The following is a 19475-nucleotide window of genomic DNA, read 5'->3' on the forward strand; positions in this document are numbered from 1 at the left end:
AGCTCTAAATGCTGTACATGAGGCCACTGCTGCATGAAAGAGAAGCACCAGAGAATCACAGAGGCATGAGGCAATAAATCAGAGGAGCAATGACCAAACGTCCCCAATCACGCAGGCTGAACTTCAAAGCCCTTCAAAGGAAAATCAGTTAATGAAAAGATCTCACTCTGGAGACCAAATATGGTGGATAATTTGAAGATGGAAATGTATCTGCACACTCATGAAAGTCAGACCTCCCTCCAGTTATGACTCGATTACTGACAAGAAAGTCTAGTTAAGTGACGTTAGAGCATTTTTTGTATTATTATTGTTATTTATTTTATTTTTTTAACAAATATTGCAATACTATTGTGATTAGAATACTCACAGCCTCTCACACTGAGGACCAGGCGTACAGAGCATTTAATTTTAGATTTTTAATCAACAGATAGACAAATATGAATATAGAATTTAGAGTAAACAAAACATATAAAGGCAATAGCAGTGAGCATAGCAGTCAATAACAATAAGTCGTGTATGGGTATTGAGATATTCTGGTAGTCTGTTTAACCCTAGAACACTATCGCTCAAATTCAAACACCATCACTAACGGCGGGTGATTTTTATCCGAGATAATAAATAGTACTTGTCATCAAAACATATCAAAACATGACAATACATGACAAATTTGAGTAGTGTTCTTTTATTTTAAACGGTGTCATGTCTAACAAAATCAAAGAAAAGCATCATGAGGGGACCATATAAAAATGCTCCAAAATTACTGGAAAATTAGGAATTTGAACAAAAAATTTCGAAAATAAATAATAATGAAGATGAAAGATTTTCATTAAAACCACCCGAATATAAATCTCTTTTGAAATGTATAATCATACAAACTCAACACAAAATTTAGTTTAAATGCATTTAATGTTTATCAATACGGAAACTTTTTTTTTTTTACATGAAATATAAATAGAAAAATGTATGTTCACTGTCCTTTTATGAGTTAAGTGCAAGAAATAATTTATATGGATGTTTGGTAACGGACTCTAATTGGCAGTCAGAGCGTCCACGTTGTTGTCAGCTGTTGTCAGTTGAAGCAGCAGATTGAGGGCAGATGGTCCAGAGGAAGAGACGGCAGTGGAGCCACAGTAGTGCACTTTGAAATTACTCGATAATATATATCAGAGTGTAATAATCGGCCAGCCTGATAATTGGTTCAACCCTAATGGAGACCAAAACCTGGTCCCAATGAGGCAGAACCTCATCTCTGGGGAACTGGCCAAGCTGAGGCTAAGCCAAGGTCAGGGCCAGGCATCAACTCACTTGACTACAAGGCAAGTACATTCACTTATTCACTTATCTCATCCATTAACCTAGTGACGGTCAGTGGACACTCTGCTCACAGACTGGACTGTATCAGTGAGAACAGACATAAATGGCCCGTCTGTGAGGAGGAATTCACCCAGTGACGTAAACAGATCAGGAGAGATCACTTCAATGTTGCCCACACTCAAACACAAGTTTCAAGTGTGTGTAGTTTCCATACAAATGACGTGTTGCATTGAATTCAGTCACACAAAAGGCAAATCATATGTCACAGATACATTTACACATGTAAGCAGATCATTCAAACAGCCAGAGCTCCTACAGGAAACTTTAAAAGTGATGAGGCCACAGAAATCTGAGTGTGATGCTGGACCTTCTAAAAATGGAATTTTGACAGTATAGTTTTGAAGCCTGTGGCTGCTATATAATCTCTGGAACAGATGCTTTTTTTCACACCACACTGAAAAAAACGTGGAAAGCTTGTGAAATACGTACAAACTTTCCATGTAGTAACTTTTTTTTTTGAGCTCGCACAGAGGTAACTACAGTGAGAGCAGTCCTGAATGCACAAGGCATTTTTCCTGGACTGTTAACAAAATAAGGTAAATGTTAACTTTTATAGTCCTGATTTAAACTCATACAGACCTGATTTCAAATTAATTCTTACATTAAAAAACAACAACAAGAAAAACAATAACATAAAGACCATTGTCACGCAAATGTCACAATATAATTTTGCTTAGCAATAGTATATCACTTTTGAGAGACAAAGTATTGATTATTTTGCACATTCTTTTTTAACTCATGACAAATAAACATGCAACTTTTGACATTTCAGTCCACTAGATGGCGCCAAGTGACTCGAGCTGTTGTGTGAGTACATCGCAATATATGATTTTGCAAATACTGAGTATTTTAATATATAACGTGATTATATCGTATTGTTACTCAAACGTATCGTATCGTCCTGTATCTGGTCACCAACTGTCACTATCCTTTTTAATGATGCATAATCATTTAATTACGCATTTCTCCAGTTAAATGACAAACGACAGTCACTTACATCACATACAGATCTATAATATGTGTGGAAATGTACGACAAATTGATTTAGCCGTTAGTGATCGGCCAACACGATTCTCGGTACAATTCATCACAAGACACTAGACACTGAACAAAAAAAAATGTGTTACAATCCAAAACAAAAACAAAAATCTAATAATAAAACTGTAAATAAAAATTAACAACATCAGTTTGCTGAGTCATGTTGTGTGCTGGTGGGTGTGGTGAGGTAGTGGTGCATCAGCAAAAACGTGTGTTAATAGCTCGGAATTTTTAAAAGATGGATTTTGACTTATTTTGGTATTCATAGATGCTTACGCCTGTGTTATCAGACAGAAATATGTTGCATTGAGCCATCCTTAAATTGTGCTGTTACTCAGTCTGTCATCTATTGATTCTGGCCAGTAAGTGGACTCGTACGTTTCTGTAAAGTTCAGCCATTACATAAGGCCCTCGAAAGTGCACAAGTCTGCATGGACACAACAATACATAATCAAGAAGTCATCCGGGATTGTGAAAAAACCCCCCGCAGCATGAGCGGCTAAGAAAACAGTCAAACAAAAGGCGTGTTGTTCACTGTAATCCACTCCTTAGCTTTAACTCAGTGTGTAATGTGTCTAATACAAAACTCATATGACCTGACACATATCTTTCTGTCAGACTGGACGGTGAGTTGTCAAAAAAGTCAGTCTGAACTACCCCTCTTGTCCTGTCTTAAAAGTGACATATGTAAAATATGCACAACACTGCAGGAGCCGGGTTCAAGTGTTTTGCCAACACCCCAAAAACACAATGAACCCATTTGGTAAGTTTAATATAATCGCAGCTGGCACGTTGTGTGATATAATATACATTTCTTACATTCAGCATCTTTAAAGAGCAGCTAAGTACTTTGCCTATTTCCCCTTTACAGAGTCTCTGTAAGTACACTCTTAGAAATAAGGGTTCCAAAAGGGTCCCTCTACAAAGGCTGAGGTTCTACCTGCAACCATTTGCTTCTGAAAAACCCTTTCTTCTGGAAAGGGTTCTTGGTAACACTAATGGTTCCAGTAAGAACCATTTTGATCCAAAGAACCCTTTAAAACCCCATTCTTGAAAAAAGGGTTTTAAATGGTTCTTGGTGGAACCCTTATATGGTTCTACTCTGCACTTTTATTTCTAAGAGTGTAGTACCCTGAAGGTTTTCCCCTTAAAAGCTGAGGCGATCCAGGTGATCAACCCCTTACCTAAAGCTGGGGACACACGACACAACTTTCACAGTTGTTACTGATTTTGAAAAGACTTGCAGTTCACACGAACCGACCGGTTTACAGCAGAACACATCAAACTCTCGTGACTCTTGTTTTGATATTCCCGCTACTTCTAGTCGTCTTTGTCTTCTGACACTATTTCCTGTTCCCCACCTGCTAGTTTTCACTGGGTTTTGGCAGCATGTTTTTGCAGTTGTGTCGGTAATCAGTACACACTACCCAAACATGTCCTATTGACTATGACTGAGATCAGGTTGGGTGTGTTAACCTCACACACTTGCCGATTCTAGTCTATACCTCTCACACACTCAGCACGAGTCATGCTGACTGTCAACTCGTGCAGACTCTGGCCAACTGTGAAAAATTGGGCAAAAAAGTCTCACAGTGTGTCCCCAGCTTTAGCCGATGTCAGGGAAAGTGTGACGCTTTGATATCTGGAACACACTACGCCAGGAACCCCTACTTCCTTTACTTCTGTTACAATGCAGATCGTTGGGCGTCAACTGCACAATAATTGTTTGTTTGACAAGCCATTGGATTTTGGCTCTTGATACAAGAAACAAAATGGGAGGCGACGTGATGCCCAGCTGGCATACTTAACTCTTTGTTAAATCAGCTTTAAAACTTTATGCAAGTAAATTGATGACATATCACCATGTTGGCATATGGTCAGATAGTTACTCATGTTGCTCATGTTACAGCCTCGGGAGATTCAATTATTCTAGAGGCAGCTTAATAACGTAGTCCACCAAACAAGTGATCAGACAGGTTTTGAACAAGTTTGAAGTGCAAACACATCATCGACTGTTACTGTTCGATCTATGGCTCAAGCTGCTCCTGTCAGTAGCCTGATACCAGCTGGTGACAAATAATGACAATAATGACAAAACTACAGTATTGAGGTCCCAAAACACAATTTTAGGTGCAGCATATAAATCCACTATGAGGAAATTGGGGTTGCAGCAGAGCACAGATAAACCAAACCAAACCAAATCAAACAAAAGACAACGTGCATATAATGCAATATTATTATTATTATTATTATATGCAACGATGACAACACAACAATAAGAGCATGAGGGGGTGCAACAGCAATCCACGGCAGAAACTTCCAACTGGCAGATGGATCAGAAACAATTTTACATTAATATCAAATTGCGATTATTTTGACTGAAATTGTAATTGGGATATGATTGAAAATATGAGAAGGAATGGTCATTTTTACATTTTCATTTGAAGAACAAATTTAAAATGATTACTGTGTGATATTAGTGCAGCTCTGTTAGAAACAAAGATGTTTTCTTCAGTCTGTAGCATATGATGTGGATATGGCACACTCTTAGAAATAAACGTGCTAAGTAGAACCATATACGGTTCTTTGGCTTGTCCTCATATAGGGGAACCCTTTTTGGCTCCAGGTAGAACCTTTTTATGAACCCTTTTGGAGGGTTCCACCAAGAACCCTTTGAAAACCCTTTTTTGGGGAAAGGGGTTTTAAAGGGTTCTCTGGATCAAAATGGTTTGAACTTGGTAACATTAATGGCAAATGGTTCCAGGAACCTCAGCCCTTGTAGAAGAACCCTTTTGGAACCCTTATTTCTAAGAGTGCAGGACAATATTTGATCTAAAATGGTATTTTGACTCACATTTTAGTTTTAAGAAATATTGCACCTCCTGCAATTTGTTTGCAATTTTGATTCATTGTTCAGTGGCATAGACAAATTCAGAGGGTTCCCTGTGTTTCTTTCTTTCCAGAACCAAGCCACGCAAACATACACAGCTGTGCAAGCACACAACACATAATATGAACCAGCTCCTGACAACAGCACCACAGCTGACAAACTTACCAAAGACACCTCCACAGCTACACACACTGACATGAAGCCAAAGTACAGTTTTCAATAAAAGTTAATCTGTGTAAGCAGAACGTTCTGTTTCTCTACAGAAGGAACAATCACATGCTTTGTGTCAACAGAATCTGGAGTGGGCATTGAGTGCTGCTGTTTTCATGCCATCTGGACAGTGGTGCTGTTGTCCACTGCCAGGCCTGGTTCAAGATGGGATTTTCAAAGCCGTAAAACAGTTGGACTGGAAGAAGCTACATCCACTGACAGTTTCCAACAACGCAGCTAACTGCTCTCCACTCACCAGTGTGAAATGTGCAGGTTTGTCCCACAATCTCAGCAAGTGAAATGTACAAAAATAGATCAAGAAAATGTTTTTAAGAAGATGAGGTGGACGACGCAAACCACACAGCACATGTTTAAAACCTGGGCGGAGTTTACAATCGTATTCTTTTTATCACAAGTTTCTTACGAATACTCCAATATTCACAACACATCATTTTGGCAGTATCCAAGTTCATTGGACATTCAAGTGAAGAGAACTAGATACCTAGATAATTCTATGCAAAGTCCAATTACTCCTGGATGTATGCGCTTAAACAGACCAGAGTTGGACTTTACGTTTTGTGCATGCACCAACATTTTCTCTCTGGTCTTGGACACTGAAGTAGAAGGAGACGACACATAAACTGCAGTACTGTTGCTGGGAAATAACAATTGGTAAGCTGTGGAAAAGAAGACCCACTCACATTTAACATGTACAACAGGTACATACAGACCCACAGCATGACCTCCGCCTGCTCACAACTTTCTCCACACCTCCACTCTCTCTTATTATACACTTTTATGAAAACATAATTAAAAATCAAATTCTGCTGATAAAGCCTCTTAACTGTTACGCAGGGTCGTTTGCAAGCACTTCCCAAATCTAGAAACTGGAACATCCACAAGGAACTTTTGCCCAGGAACACAGCACGGGTGCTATAGTGGGTGTGTGTCGATGTCGTTAAACAGTCCAAACAACTATTAGTCAGATCAGTGATCCAGCTTTATTCTGCCTGCTGAGCTGTTGGACCAGTAAGAGTATAATGTTAAGCTTCTTTATTGAAAGTGTGCTGTACTGTGGTCAGCTGGAGCCGGACAATAAGTAACAATTAAAGACAAAGGTGGATTGTGCTGCTCCCTGAAAACCATTCTGTAGTGTCAGTTGACCCATCTGTATGGTTTACCAGTATCTCAATGAACTACCACACCAAATGTGCTCATCAACAGCACTGCTGCTACAAAAAACGGCACAGCATTTTTTTCTTTTACATGTGACCGCGTAATGGGACCAGAGGCCTCCATGTGGTGGTAAAGTGGGGCAGCCGTCAAATAATCCCCTGTGCAAGCCAATTTTCCATTTCAGCAGGCAAAAAGAAGCAGCTTTTATAAAGCCATGCAGATATATTAAAGTCTAACAGCGAAATAATCACACGGAAAAGCAGATGTAACTTACTCTCACACACTAATGTTTGCTGACATTAAAATTAAACTATTAGGCTCAATTTCCCACAGAGACTTCCATTCAAACTGGCATCTTTCAACCAGGAAAGTCCAGACGGTGAAAATACAGCTACCCTGGTGGCTAATCAGTATACTCACACTTCCTGATTAGTTTCAACCAGCAAACTGGAAAAAACTACGTCCCCCTTTGATTTTGAGTAAACAAACTCAAATAAGTAATAATCAGGGCCTGTACACATGAAAACAAGCTTAGGACAAACTGTAAAACTGCTTTTTATCCACATTTTTGGGAGACTTAAAGGTGCCATATGTAAGAATGTGGCCAAAAACGGTTACTACATTCAAATTCAAAATACCGAGGTCTTTTAGGTTTCGTTTTCTGACGGAACTGGCAACCCGTGGTTGCGCGGCAGCTGAGACTCTAACTGCAATGATTGGTAGACGGCGGTAGGTGGCGCCACATGCCAAAACATTATTTCAAAACATAAACATGATTTGCAGTCTGCAAAATATTTTTTTTAATGCATTGTTATATGAACATTATTCCTGAGTCTCTGTGACATATTAGGAGGATTTTATGGCCAGTTGCTTTATATGTATTACATGATACACCTTTAAATCTATTTTAGGGCTGGGGAAAAATGACATCATGGCCCCACTTTCGTCTTGTTCTTGTATTGAGTTTGGGGTTGTACAAAATTGCAGCGCCACATACAGGCCTGGCATATATACTACAGCGTTGTAGTTGTCTTAGGGTGTTTTGAGCATGAAAACATTTCTTGACATGCTGCCAGGTTAAATACAAAGCTTTTTTCTTATTTTTTGAAAATAAGTATAGAAAAAGTTTTGTTTAAGTATGGATATAGGCTGTATTTTAATTGAGTAGCCCTGGAGTATGTAACATTGGACCTTTGTGCATGGAGGGAGAGAAAAAGGACAAGTAGTTCAGGAATATTAGTAGAAGACCCTTGCAAAATCTTTTGGTAAAATTGTTTAACATCTAAGTATTGACCTTGTGTTTGGAGGAAATTACGATGAATCATCTGTCCACTAAAGTGAACATCATGCATCACTAACTGTTTCATTAATAAATTAGTTAATTGACGTTATTAGAATGCAACTTTCATTTTACATTTTGTGCACATTACAACAGCAAGTGTGTTCATGTTTTGTTGAGCTCATGTGCAGTGCGTATTAGAAAAGTCTACAAAATCTGAATCATAAGTGAGGATGAAGTGGCAGTGATGCTAAGAAAGAAACACATTCGAACTTCAACATTCAAAGGCCATTTCCAGTGAAACTATACAATCAGCACATGGGAGGGGTATACACGCAAAAACATCTTTACAGCATGGCAGGTCTACAATAATGTGTATGGCTGAAGTAGGGAAGTAGTTCAAAGGTTCAAAGGAGTTCTAATAGGCAAAAGTTTTTTCACTGCATTTTTTGACATAACATATAATCTGATGAATATGTTAGTCAATACATATTTCTTCAACTACAAACAAAAATATAAATACAATAAATAAATAAATAAATAAAATAAAAAAACATTAAAAAAATGTGAAAAAATAGGAAATAATTTTTCCCCTCATGGCCAAAGATGTATAAACTAGACTACAAAGTCAGCTCAGTTAAATAAGAGAAATAAAGAATGCATTTCTTACCCTGCTGTGAAGTGTCGAAAACACTGAGTGACGTAATTAGTGCGCACCGGTGCAGCAGAAGACACGCAGGTCTCTGACAGACTGAGGGGAGACGCTGGTGCGTTACGTTTGGACTGCGAAGGGGGCGTGGTGTCATGTCTAATGCTGCCTTCAAGGACGCCTCGGAAAAATCGAACTCCGATTATATTTCCCAAATTTTATATTAGAGCTGAAACAGTTATTCGATTAATAGAATATTATCGATTACTAAATTAATCGTCAACTATTTTGATTAGCGATAATCGGTTTGAAGTTTTTTTCATTATTAAAACAAGATTTCAAGATTGTTTTAGCTTCTTAAATGTGAACATTTTCTTTGTTTCTTTGCTCCACAACAAAGACATCATTAAAACTGAATCATTTTGGTTTGTGGACAAAACAAAACATTCGAGAACATCGTCATTTCCAGGTTTGACAAACACAGATTTTTTTTTTTTCATTGATTAATCGAGAAAATAATCGACAGATTAATCGATTACGAGAATAATCGTTAGTTGCAGCTCAAGTATATATGTATAAAAAATAATTTATACGCAAATTATTTTTTGTATTTTTGTGTGTATTTCATAGACATTAGGGCTGAACAATTCATCGAAATGTTATTGATATCGATTTAGATAAATGTTTGTCTTAATTCATACACATACTTTGTACATCTTTGTAACAGACATGCACAAATAGCACAGTCATCATTTTAAATATGTTTCTCGTATGAAAACGAGTATAACGACTATATCACAATTGCAATTCCTGTGACAATAATCACAATTAGATATTTATTCAAAACAGTTCAGCCCTAGTAGACGTGTTAGAAATAAAGCCTTCATTCATTACCTCATCAGTAAACCAGATCATTCCAAAATATACATCACACACTTTTTTTTATACACATATTATTTAAAACATACACACATCTGTAGTAGAATGCTGATGATAAAGTAAAAAAACTGCCAGTTTCTTTGACACAAAAATAACAGGATAACAAGATAAAAATGTGTGTGTGTGGTGGGGCGTCAGTTAGTAACCATCAAAATGTGTCAAGTGATTTAAACAGACAAGAGAGAGACAACTTTCCCACATTCCTCCTCCTCCAGTGAAGGCACCACATTCTCTGTGGCGTGCTAATGCTGCGGTGAAGATAGAGCACCACCGTGTGGATGCTCATTAACAACAACAACAACAATGCACATCCACAAAACCACCATAACCACACTATCACTATTTCTCTGTTTTTGCGAACTTGGGAGCGGTTACACCTCAACCCCACCAGCCCCTTTGGAGCAATTCGTTCATTCATCCATGCATTCATGTCTCATCACACACACAGTTCATCATCCACTTTTGCAAATTCAACAACAAGATGGAACAGATATCACACACTTTGTGCTGCTGTATACGGTCATCACATCCTGTAACAATGTAAAATCTGGAATGTACAGAATAAGTACAAAGTGCACCTGCATTAATTACATTTACTTTTTTGTATTATGCGTTGTCTTTTTCCCCATCGAAGAATCTTGAATGCCTGATTTTGTTATGAATAGAATAGAATATAATTTTATTTAAATAGGGACAATACAGTTGACATAGTTCCAATACAAATAATGCAACTGATGTGCTGTACATAGGGTTCATAGCTATTGCTAGTTTGCAACTCTGGTCCTTAGTTGGGCTTTTACATGAACAGTAAAGTAACATATACATGATCAAACACGTTAAAACGACACTAAAACACAGAACTACATGCTAAAATTACACAACACATTCAAATGTAAATGCATATACATAACAATTACAAGCTAAACTACATTACACACAATAATAATTGTCAAATGATAAATATAAAACATAATCAGTACAATAAATCATGATAAAACTGGCTAAAACTACTTCATAATACACTAAAACACAATATAAGTCAAATAAACCTAATATACCCAAAACAATGAATGCGTGCAGCTCTTTTGTTTTGTTGTAAACCGTTTTATGTCTGATAATATTTTGATTTTGGTTGGCAAGCCATTAATGGAGAATGACAATTGTCCAAATGTGGTCTTATTACGATATGGCGTTTTACAGTTATGATTCACCTCACTCCTGGTGACTCTGGTACAATCGTGTTTTTGGATGGACTTGGAAAGAGGCTCTGTGGCGAGACTGTGCAAACATTTAAGAATTAGTTTGAGAAAACAAAGAGTTATGTATGTTTATTTCGTGGAAGAAAGAAAAAACAATGTAGAAACCACAATAAATACAGAATAAATACAAGAATAAAGAAAGCAATAGTGCACATTGCCAGTTACATTCTGGTTTTTTTCTATCATGACAGTGCAAAACAAAACATGGCTCCTCTACGTCCAGCAGCTAAGTGGGAGAAGGACTTAAAGATATTAAAGAAACCAGAGAAATTATCCAACAACTGCAGCTAGTTAATCATGTTGTTTTTTCAGTGATAGTAATGTTTTTTTCCTTCTCTGTTCCATAAAGTGGTAAATTAACTTTTTTTTTAGGTGAGAGGAGCCAGTTTTTTAAGAGTTACCTGTGCGTGAGGGTAGGATGCATGGTCTGTCTGTCCCAAAATGATGCAGAAAAATTGCTAGCTGTTTCTCCTTTGGGGCTTTGTCCAAGCCTGTGGCTCTCAGGTAAGAGCCAAACTGTTCTTTCCATGTCCTCCACTGGGTAGAATCATCGTCTAGTGTGGGCAAAAGATGCTACATTTGAGCTAAACATGCTTAGTGTGTGCAATGTTGGAGGACGAGTATCCCACCCAGGACCAAGGCTATGAAGAGCATCTAAAACACACTACAATGACGGGTCTAAGTCACTCTACAATGGGTCAAAACCTTGCAAAAGAGTCTTCTAATGGGATTACATTGCAGATATTATAAAGAAAGCATTCCAATGGTATCAGCCTGGCAACCTGTTACAGTGCATCGTATAAGAACTCTATTTATACTCATTTGCAGCAAATCATCTGTTATTCTGCCTGTGACTCACCAGTGCTGGTGCTGTAGGTGCGGACAGTGGAGTCAGCCGGAGGAGGCGAGCAGCCTGAGTCTACAGACGCTGTGTCGTCATCTTGCGAACAGCCGGCCTGGATGGCTCTCAGGTAGCTGTGGCTGCGGGAACGGAAGCATGTGGGCATGGGCAAGTCTGAAGGCTCTGTGTTGTCCTGAGAATGGGAACGGGAATCTCTGAATGTGGACTCTGAGCTGTGATCCTCGTAATGATGCCTCATTTGTTGCAAATCCCGCAGCTGGAGGGAGAAAATAAGGACAACATTGGCAAAGACAGTATATAAAGTGCTTTTTTCACTGCAATAACTGTTCTCAGCAGTGGACTGTGTCTGCTGCCAAAGTTTTCAAATGTTTAAAGGTGCATTATGTCATAAATCTAAAGCAACTGGCCATAAAATCCTCCTAATATGTCACAGAGACTCAGGAAAAATGTTCATATAACAAACTGAACTCACCAACAGTACAGCCAAAATATTTGCATTAAAAAAACATTTTGCATACTGAAAATCATGTTTATGTTTTGAAATCATGTTTTGGCATGTGGCGCCACCTACCGCCGTCTACAAATCATTGCAGTCAGTAGAGTCTCAGCTGCAGAGCAACCACGGGTTGCCAGTTATGTCAGAAAACGAAACCTAAAAGACCTCGGTATTTTGAATTTGAATGTAGTAACCGTTTTTGGCCACATTCTTATATATGGCACCTTTAAAGCTGCACTGTGTCAATTTTGTTGATTTTTCTGTTGATGCTATTTACAAGGCCATAGATCATTTTTCACACGAGTCACGTGTGTTTCACAGGAAAATATTCTTAAAAGTGTCACATTTAAAATGATCTTTCTTTACAGTTCCAGTTTCTATATCTGCACATAATGTCACTAACACTCCTGTCCTGTTCATGTTTCAGAGTAAAAACACTCAAGCTCATTTACTGTGAAATAAGAGCAGGATTGACAGATGCTTGATTGAGGATTTAAAAGTATGTTTTGTGACTTTCAAAGGCATAAAACATAATGTTAAACCATGCAGAAGCTGCACAGAAGCTCTAAAGCAGACATGACCATGCAAACAAAAGAACTGTCAATCAAAACTCTCCGACCAATCAGCATGATCAAACCTGACTGAGGGAGCATTTGTGTGTATACACAGGCAGCACCGGAGCGAGCGGGGTATTTATACTGAACTAACAGGGCTTTTGACAGAGGTGGAAAAAGTACTAAAATAATGTACTCAAGTAATTGTACCAATACGTTGATGAATATTACTTTTTATTTTTACCCAGTAACGGATAGGATTTATAAAGAAACTAAGTACAATACTTGAGTCAATATGTACTCAAGTAAAATACAAAATCCTGATTTTATATTGTACTTAAAAAATACAAAATACACAAAAAAAGTATTCAATACAGTAACTTGAGTAAATGTATTTCGTTACTTTCCACCTATGGTTTTTGAGCAGTAGAATTCACTTCTGAAACGTTTTGTTGGAGCTTCTCTGTGTTTTCAGTCATACGCCGACCTGTTTGCAGCCGTCTCACTTTACTATAACAATGTTTTTCTAGACATAAAATGAATCACTGCTGAGAAACATGTGATCATTTGAAAAGGGTTTTGTACATAACTGACATTTGCTTATTAATAAAAGTTATTTGTTATATGTGTGAAAAAAAAATACAACTGGTGTTGTAATAGTAATGGTGACTCACAGTCGTGCGAGCTCTTAAAACTTCCCGCAGCCCGAGTTTCTGGGTAGGTTGTCATTTCATTAGTGAGATGCATTTTCCCTTTCTTTTGACATTTCTAACGTAGCATAGTCGCAGAGAGCTGTCAACTTGGTGAAAATGAAAGAAATTCCTAGGCAGCAGGCATCACTTTGAGAACTTCTTACAGGGCAATTGCATGCACAGAAAAAGTGAGCCATCTCTGAGCCTTCCTTTGAAGAACAAGAAGATAGGTCTCATATTCTGCAGGAGTACAAGTCAAAAATGTGTTTGTGACGCTTCTCTGAGTTATAACAGAGAGACATGTGGAGGGTAAGTGTGACAGCAGTTACAGAGAAAGAAGATATATTTTACATGCACTGACCTCAATAAGGCAAAAGTTATAATAATATACACATTTAGTGACATTAGCAGCATGTATAAAGTTTATAAGAACAATACATGTAAGTAATAATCGGGGCCTGTACGCATTTTATGATTATGGTTTTTGCCTTTTATATGCTTTTAATTTATTGTTTTTTAACTTTTAACTTTCTTTATTTTACCATTTGGTATCAGTTGTGCAGCACTTTGGTAACGTGTTGTTTATAAAATGTGCTATACAAATAAAGTGGATTGGATTGGATTGGATGAAAACAAGCTTATGACGAAGGTTTTGTTTTTTTATCCACATGAAAAACAGTGTTTTGGGAGGCTTAAAAATGATGTTTACGTTTGTACAACTTTGGGGAGAAAAAAAAGAAGACAACACTGCTTTTGTCTTACTCTTACATTCGCTTTTACCATATTTCCTCGTCTTCTTGTGTTTGGGTTATATATCCAGTACACTACCAGTCAAAAGTTTGGATACACTGCAGAGTGAAGGCAACAGGGCCAACAAGTGCTCAGCATCTCTGGGAACTCCTTCAAGACTGTTGGAAAACCTTATAGGTGACTACCTCATCGAGAGAATGCCAAGCGTGTGCAAAGCAGTAATCAAAGCAAAGGATGGCTACTTTGAGGAATCTAAAATATGGAGGAATCTTTGTTGTTTACGACATAATTCCATATGTGTTCATTCACAGTTTTGATGCCTTCAGTGTCCAAACTTTTGACTGGTAGTGTATATATTGGAATGATGTATTGCCTGCACGTTAAAGCAACACATTCTATTTCCTAAAATGTCTCATAAGGCAAAGACCTGTGAGAGATTGAGTATAAATCCTTCACTTACACCTAACACTGGCTCATTTGATGAGTTCATTGAAAAAAAGATCAGCGCCACCTCCTGCAGCTGTTCATCATCACAGCGACCTTGTCAGTGGGAGGCTAATTGCTCTTATGTAAGACGATAACTAAGACTAAGACCTACAAATGTCATTCACGTGGCTTCGAGGTTTATAGCATTCAAATGAGATAGAGTTAGAAATGTGTGTGTTTTTTTAATTTTATTTCTGCCAATGGAGGCCCTTTTTATATTTCTGTCAGTCAGGCACTTTCTGTGAAAATGCAGATCGTACGATGGAAACGAGTGTAGCTCGAGGCAGACCGAGGCCACTTTTTGATCAAGGTATTTTTATTTAGTTTTACAAGTTATAGTTTACAATTTAACATAAGTTCAACAGAACACACAGGAAGAAAAAACAAACAAATCGTAAATCCCATCGCCCAATCACCCACAAATACCAGACATACAAAGTACACAGTGTGAAATACATAGTTCAATATACAGAACTCATATAGCCAGATAACAAAAAACAAACAAACAGTAACTATAACAAAAAAGAGATACAATAATAAAGATGACTGAGGACAACAACAGAGGATTACAGTACTATATTGTCTGCTTCCATATCTTCAATAAACATTAAGAAAGGCTGCCATATGTTATAAAATTTTCTAGTAGACCCCCTGATTGTGTATCTGATCTTCTCCAACTTGATATGGGACATGATTTCCCGGACCCAATAACTGTATGTTGGAGGTGCTGGATCTTTCCATTTCAATAATATCAGTCTCCTAGCTAGGAGAGAGCAGAAAGCCACCATAATTCTTTCCCACGTCTCTAGATGGGAGTCTATCCGAGTTACACCAAAAAGTGCAATAAATGGAGACGGTGCCAGCCTTTTCGCAAAGATCTTAGAAAAGGTCTCAAAGATGCGCTGCCAGAAAGTGCCAAGCTTTGGACATGTCCAAAACATGTGTAGGAGAGTGGCTGGATCTCGCCCGCATCTATCACAAGTGGGGTCTATATCAGCATTGATCTTAGAGAGTTTTACTTTAGACCAGTGCAGACGATGTACAATTTTAAACTGAATGACAGCATGTCTAAGACAGATGGAAGATGAAAAAATTCCCTGTATTATTTTGTGCCAAATGTCGTCTGTGATTTGCTCATTTAAGTCTGTCTCCCATTTATTTTTGAGGAGGTCCAAAGGCATCAAGTTATGAGAATATAGTATTTCGTATATTGTGCTAATAGTTCGTTTTCTGACTAGTTTACAATCAAAAATTGAATCCAACAGGCCAGCTGGAGGACGTAAGGGAGAACATATAAAGTTTGAGAATACAAAATTCCGAAGTTGCAGATATCGATAAAAATGTGATTTGGGAATGTGATATTTTTGTACCAACTGTTCAAAGGAGGCAAAGCTGCCGTCAATATACAGATCAGACAGTGATACCATACCTCTTCTGGACCACATATCAAAGACCCCATCTATTAATGATGGGACAAACATATGATTCAGTGTAATTGGGGCAGTCTGAGAAAGATCTGTAAGTGCAAAGGATCTTCTGAATTGGTTCCAGATCTTGATTGAGTGCAAAACAACAGGGTTAGAGGTAAAGTTAGAAATGGGCTGTGTAAATGGCAACTTAGAACACAATAAGGCTTTTAAAGATGTGGAATTTACAGATGCCCCCTCCAGATTTAGCCATTCAATGTCAGTGTTATCATTATCGTTATCCATCCAATATAACAGTACTCGAATGTTAACCGCCCAATAGTAATACAAGAAATTAGGGAGTGCCATTCCTCCCATTGAGCGAGGTCTCTGAAGTACACTTCTTTTTATCCGGGGCGGTTTTTTATTCCAAATGAAACTTGATATCTGATTATTTAATTTTGTAAAAAAAGATTTAGTTAAGAAGATGGGAAGACACTGAAATATATATAAAAACTTGGGCAGTATATTCATTTTTACTGTATTAATTCTTCCACCCAGAGATAGAGGCAGGGGATCCCATCGTTCGATATCCTGATTTAAGTTTGATAACAGGGGCTGATAGTTAACAGCATAAAGATCTTTATGTTTATCTGTAATCCATATGCCGAGGTATTTGAATTTTTTGGGGCTAATTTTAAAGGGGAGTGAATTTAAGGATGTCTCATCATTACTAGTGCCAACAGGCATCAGCTCACTTTTTTGAACATTGACCCTGTAGCCGGATAGTTTGCCAAATTCTTTTAGTAAGACCATTAGCTTAGGAAGACTCAAAAGGGGTTGTGATATATATAGTAGCATGTCGTCCGCGTAAAGCGAGACCTTGTGCTCCTCCCCTGCTCGGTGAATTCCTCTGATATCAGTATTTTGCCTCAGAGCTAAAGCTAGTGGTTCCATTGCAACCGCAAAAAGAAGCGGTGACATGGGGCATCCCTGTCTTGTACCACGTTTAAGCTCGAAGAAAGGGGACAAATTATTATTAGTACGAACAGCAGCCACCGGGGAAGTATATAAAAGTCTGATCCATGATATGAATTTATTGCCAAATCCAAACCTCTCCAGTGTGCTGAAAAGGTAGCCCCACTCCACCCGGTCGAACGCCTTTTCAGCATCAAGTGAGAGGACGACCTCTGGCACACCAGGTGGAGAGGGGCTATAAAGGATGTTAAAAAGGCGTCTGACATTGAAAAAAGAGTAACGGTTCTTAATAAAGCCTGTTTGGTCAGGCGATATAATGGAAGGAAGAACCCCTTCTAGTCGGCGTGCCAGAACCTTAGCAAGGATTTTTGCATCCGTGTTAAGGAGAGAAATTGGGCGGAATGAATTGCACTCTAGAGGATTTTTTCCTTTTTTGAGAATTACAGAGATTACTGCTTGGCGCATGGTCAGAGGTAACGTCTTAAGTGAAAGTGATTCTTCAAAAACTGACAATAGTAAAGGTGCAAGTTGGCCTGAGAATTTTTTGAAGAAATCTGTCGGATATCCGTCCGGCCCTGGGGACTTGCCGCTTTGCATAGATCTGATTGCAGATATTATTTCCAGGGCCGAGAAGTCTTTCTCCAATGAATCAGCCATGTTTGGGTCTACGGATGGAACATGTAGGGATCTTAAAAAATCCTCGAACACTGAGGGTGCAGTTGGACATTCTGATGTGTATAATACTTGATAGAAATTTTGAAAACAGGAGTTCATTTTGAGGCCATCTGTACACTTTGAACCTTGTTCATCATTGATTGCAGGTATAGTCTGATTGGCAGTTCTTTGTCGTAACTGATGTGCGAGAATACGTCCAATTTTTTCCCCATGTTCATAGCATCCATGTCTAGATTTGGAGAGGAGATATTCTGCCTGTTGCGTTGATAGGATATCAAATTCGGTCTGCAAAGACAGACGTTTTTTCACTATGTCAGGAGATGGTTGATGGCTATATAACATATCTAGTTCCAGGATTTGATCTGTTAGTTCTTTAAGGCGTACTGTATTTGTTTTCTTCTTATTTGCACAATAAGAAATGATTTGGCCTCGTAGATAAGCTTTTAAAGATTCCCATATAGTTAAATATGACATTCCTGGCGTTTGATTAATTTCAAGAAAAAATTGTATTTCAGATGAAATGAAGTTGGTAAAAGACTCTTCTGATAAGAGAAGGGGATTGAGTCTCCAAGGGCGGTAACTATTTTGTGTGTTAGGAATGCTGATTTTCGTGGTTAGCGGACCATGATCTGAAATGACTATGGCATCATAATCACATTTAGTTACAGAAGATAGAAGTCTTTTATCCAGGAAAAAAGTATCTATGCGAGAATAGCTCTTATGCACTGGGGAGAAAAAGGAGTATGCTCTAGCAGTGGGATTACGAAATCGCCATACATCCACTACACCATATGTTTTAAGAAAAAGCTGGATTGCTTGTGCTGATTTAGACAAGGACGTCTTTTTGGAGGAACTGCGATCTAAGGTAGGGGAAAGTACACAATTTATATCACCACCAAGGATAAGATGGTGTGATGTCATGTTTGGTAGACGAGAAAAAAAATTTGAAAAGAATTCTGGATTGTCCCAGTTTGGTGCATAAATATTGGCCAGGATGACCGGAAATGAAAAAAGTTGCCCTGTCGCAATAATGTAGCGCCCTGCAGAATCAGAATCGACATTAGCCATTGTAAATGGTATATTTTTATCAATGAGGATGGCTGCCCCCCTAGTCTTTGTGTGGAAATTAGAATGATAAACTTGTCCTGACCATCCTCTTTTTATTCGGAACAGGTCCGTTGTGCGCAAATGCGTCTCCTGAAGAAACACAATATCGGTCTTAAGTTGTTTTAAGTGTGTAAATACCTTTTTTCTCTTAATTGGATGGTTAAGTGACTTCACGTTCCAACTCACTAAGTTCACTGATGAGAGTCCATCCAGCCCTCTAGTAGAATTAGGATCAGTCATAACCTACTGAGTAAGAGATTTAGTGCACTTGAAATTTACATCTGGCTGAGCCAATAGAAAGGAAGAAAGACATACATAAAATAAATCCAAGAAGTAAACAAGTCTGGTATAATCCCACCCTCCCCCACCCCACCTAGTGCCTAGAGAAACAAGGCGAACATGGTACCCCTCAAGAACAAATCCACACATATGTGTTTGTGTTGGGGAACTCTATAGAGCCAACTGTTCAGGCTCCCATCGAACGCTTCATGAAAACCAATTCAGCGCATTGTTATTGTAGTATTACAACATCTGCTATGTGTTTAAGTAAGAGAAAGGAAAAAAAAAAAAAAAAAAAAAAAAAAAGTAAATTTAAACCCCACATCTCTTATGGAATCAATAGTTTAAACACTTTGGATTAGCCCTCATATAACAT

General features: G+C 38.1%; 1 protein-coding gene across 1 annotated transcript in view; it reads right to left on the bottom strand.

The window, feature by feature from the left end:
* dlgap4b (discs, large homolog-associated protein 4b) overlaps positions 1 to 19475 on the bottom strand; it is a gene marked incomplete at both ends in the record, with an annotated part of 44984 nt that overhangs the window by 16852 nt on the left and 8657 nt on the right. Inside the window, 2 exons of the mRNA XM_083893049.1 lie at positions 11216 to 11368; positions 11674 to 11932. Coding sequence (XP_083749175.1) covers positions 11216 to 11368; positions 11674 to 11932 — 412 coding nt within the window. The remainder of the gene's footprint in view (positions 1 to 11215; positions 11369 to 11673; positions 11933 to 19475) is intronic.

This window comes from Microchirus variegatus (assembly GCF_963457635.1).
Source record: "Microchirus variegatus genome assembly, chromosome: 7".
In the NCBI taxonomy this organism is placed as follows: domain Eukaryota; kingdom Metazoa; phylum Chordata; class Actinopteri; order Pleuronectiformes; family Soleidae; genus Microchirus; species Microchirus variegatus.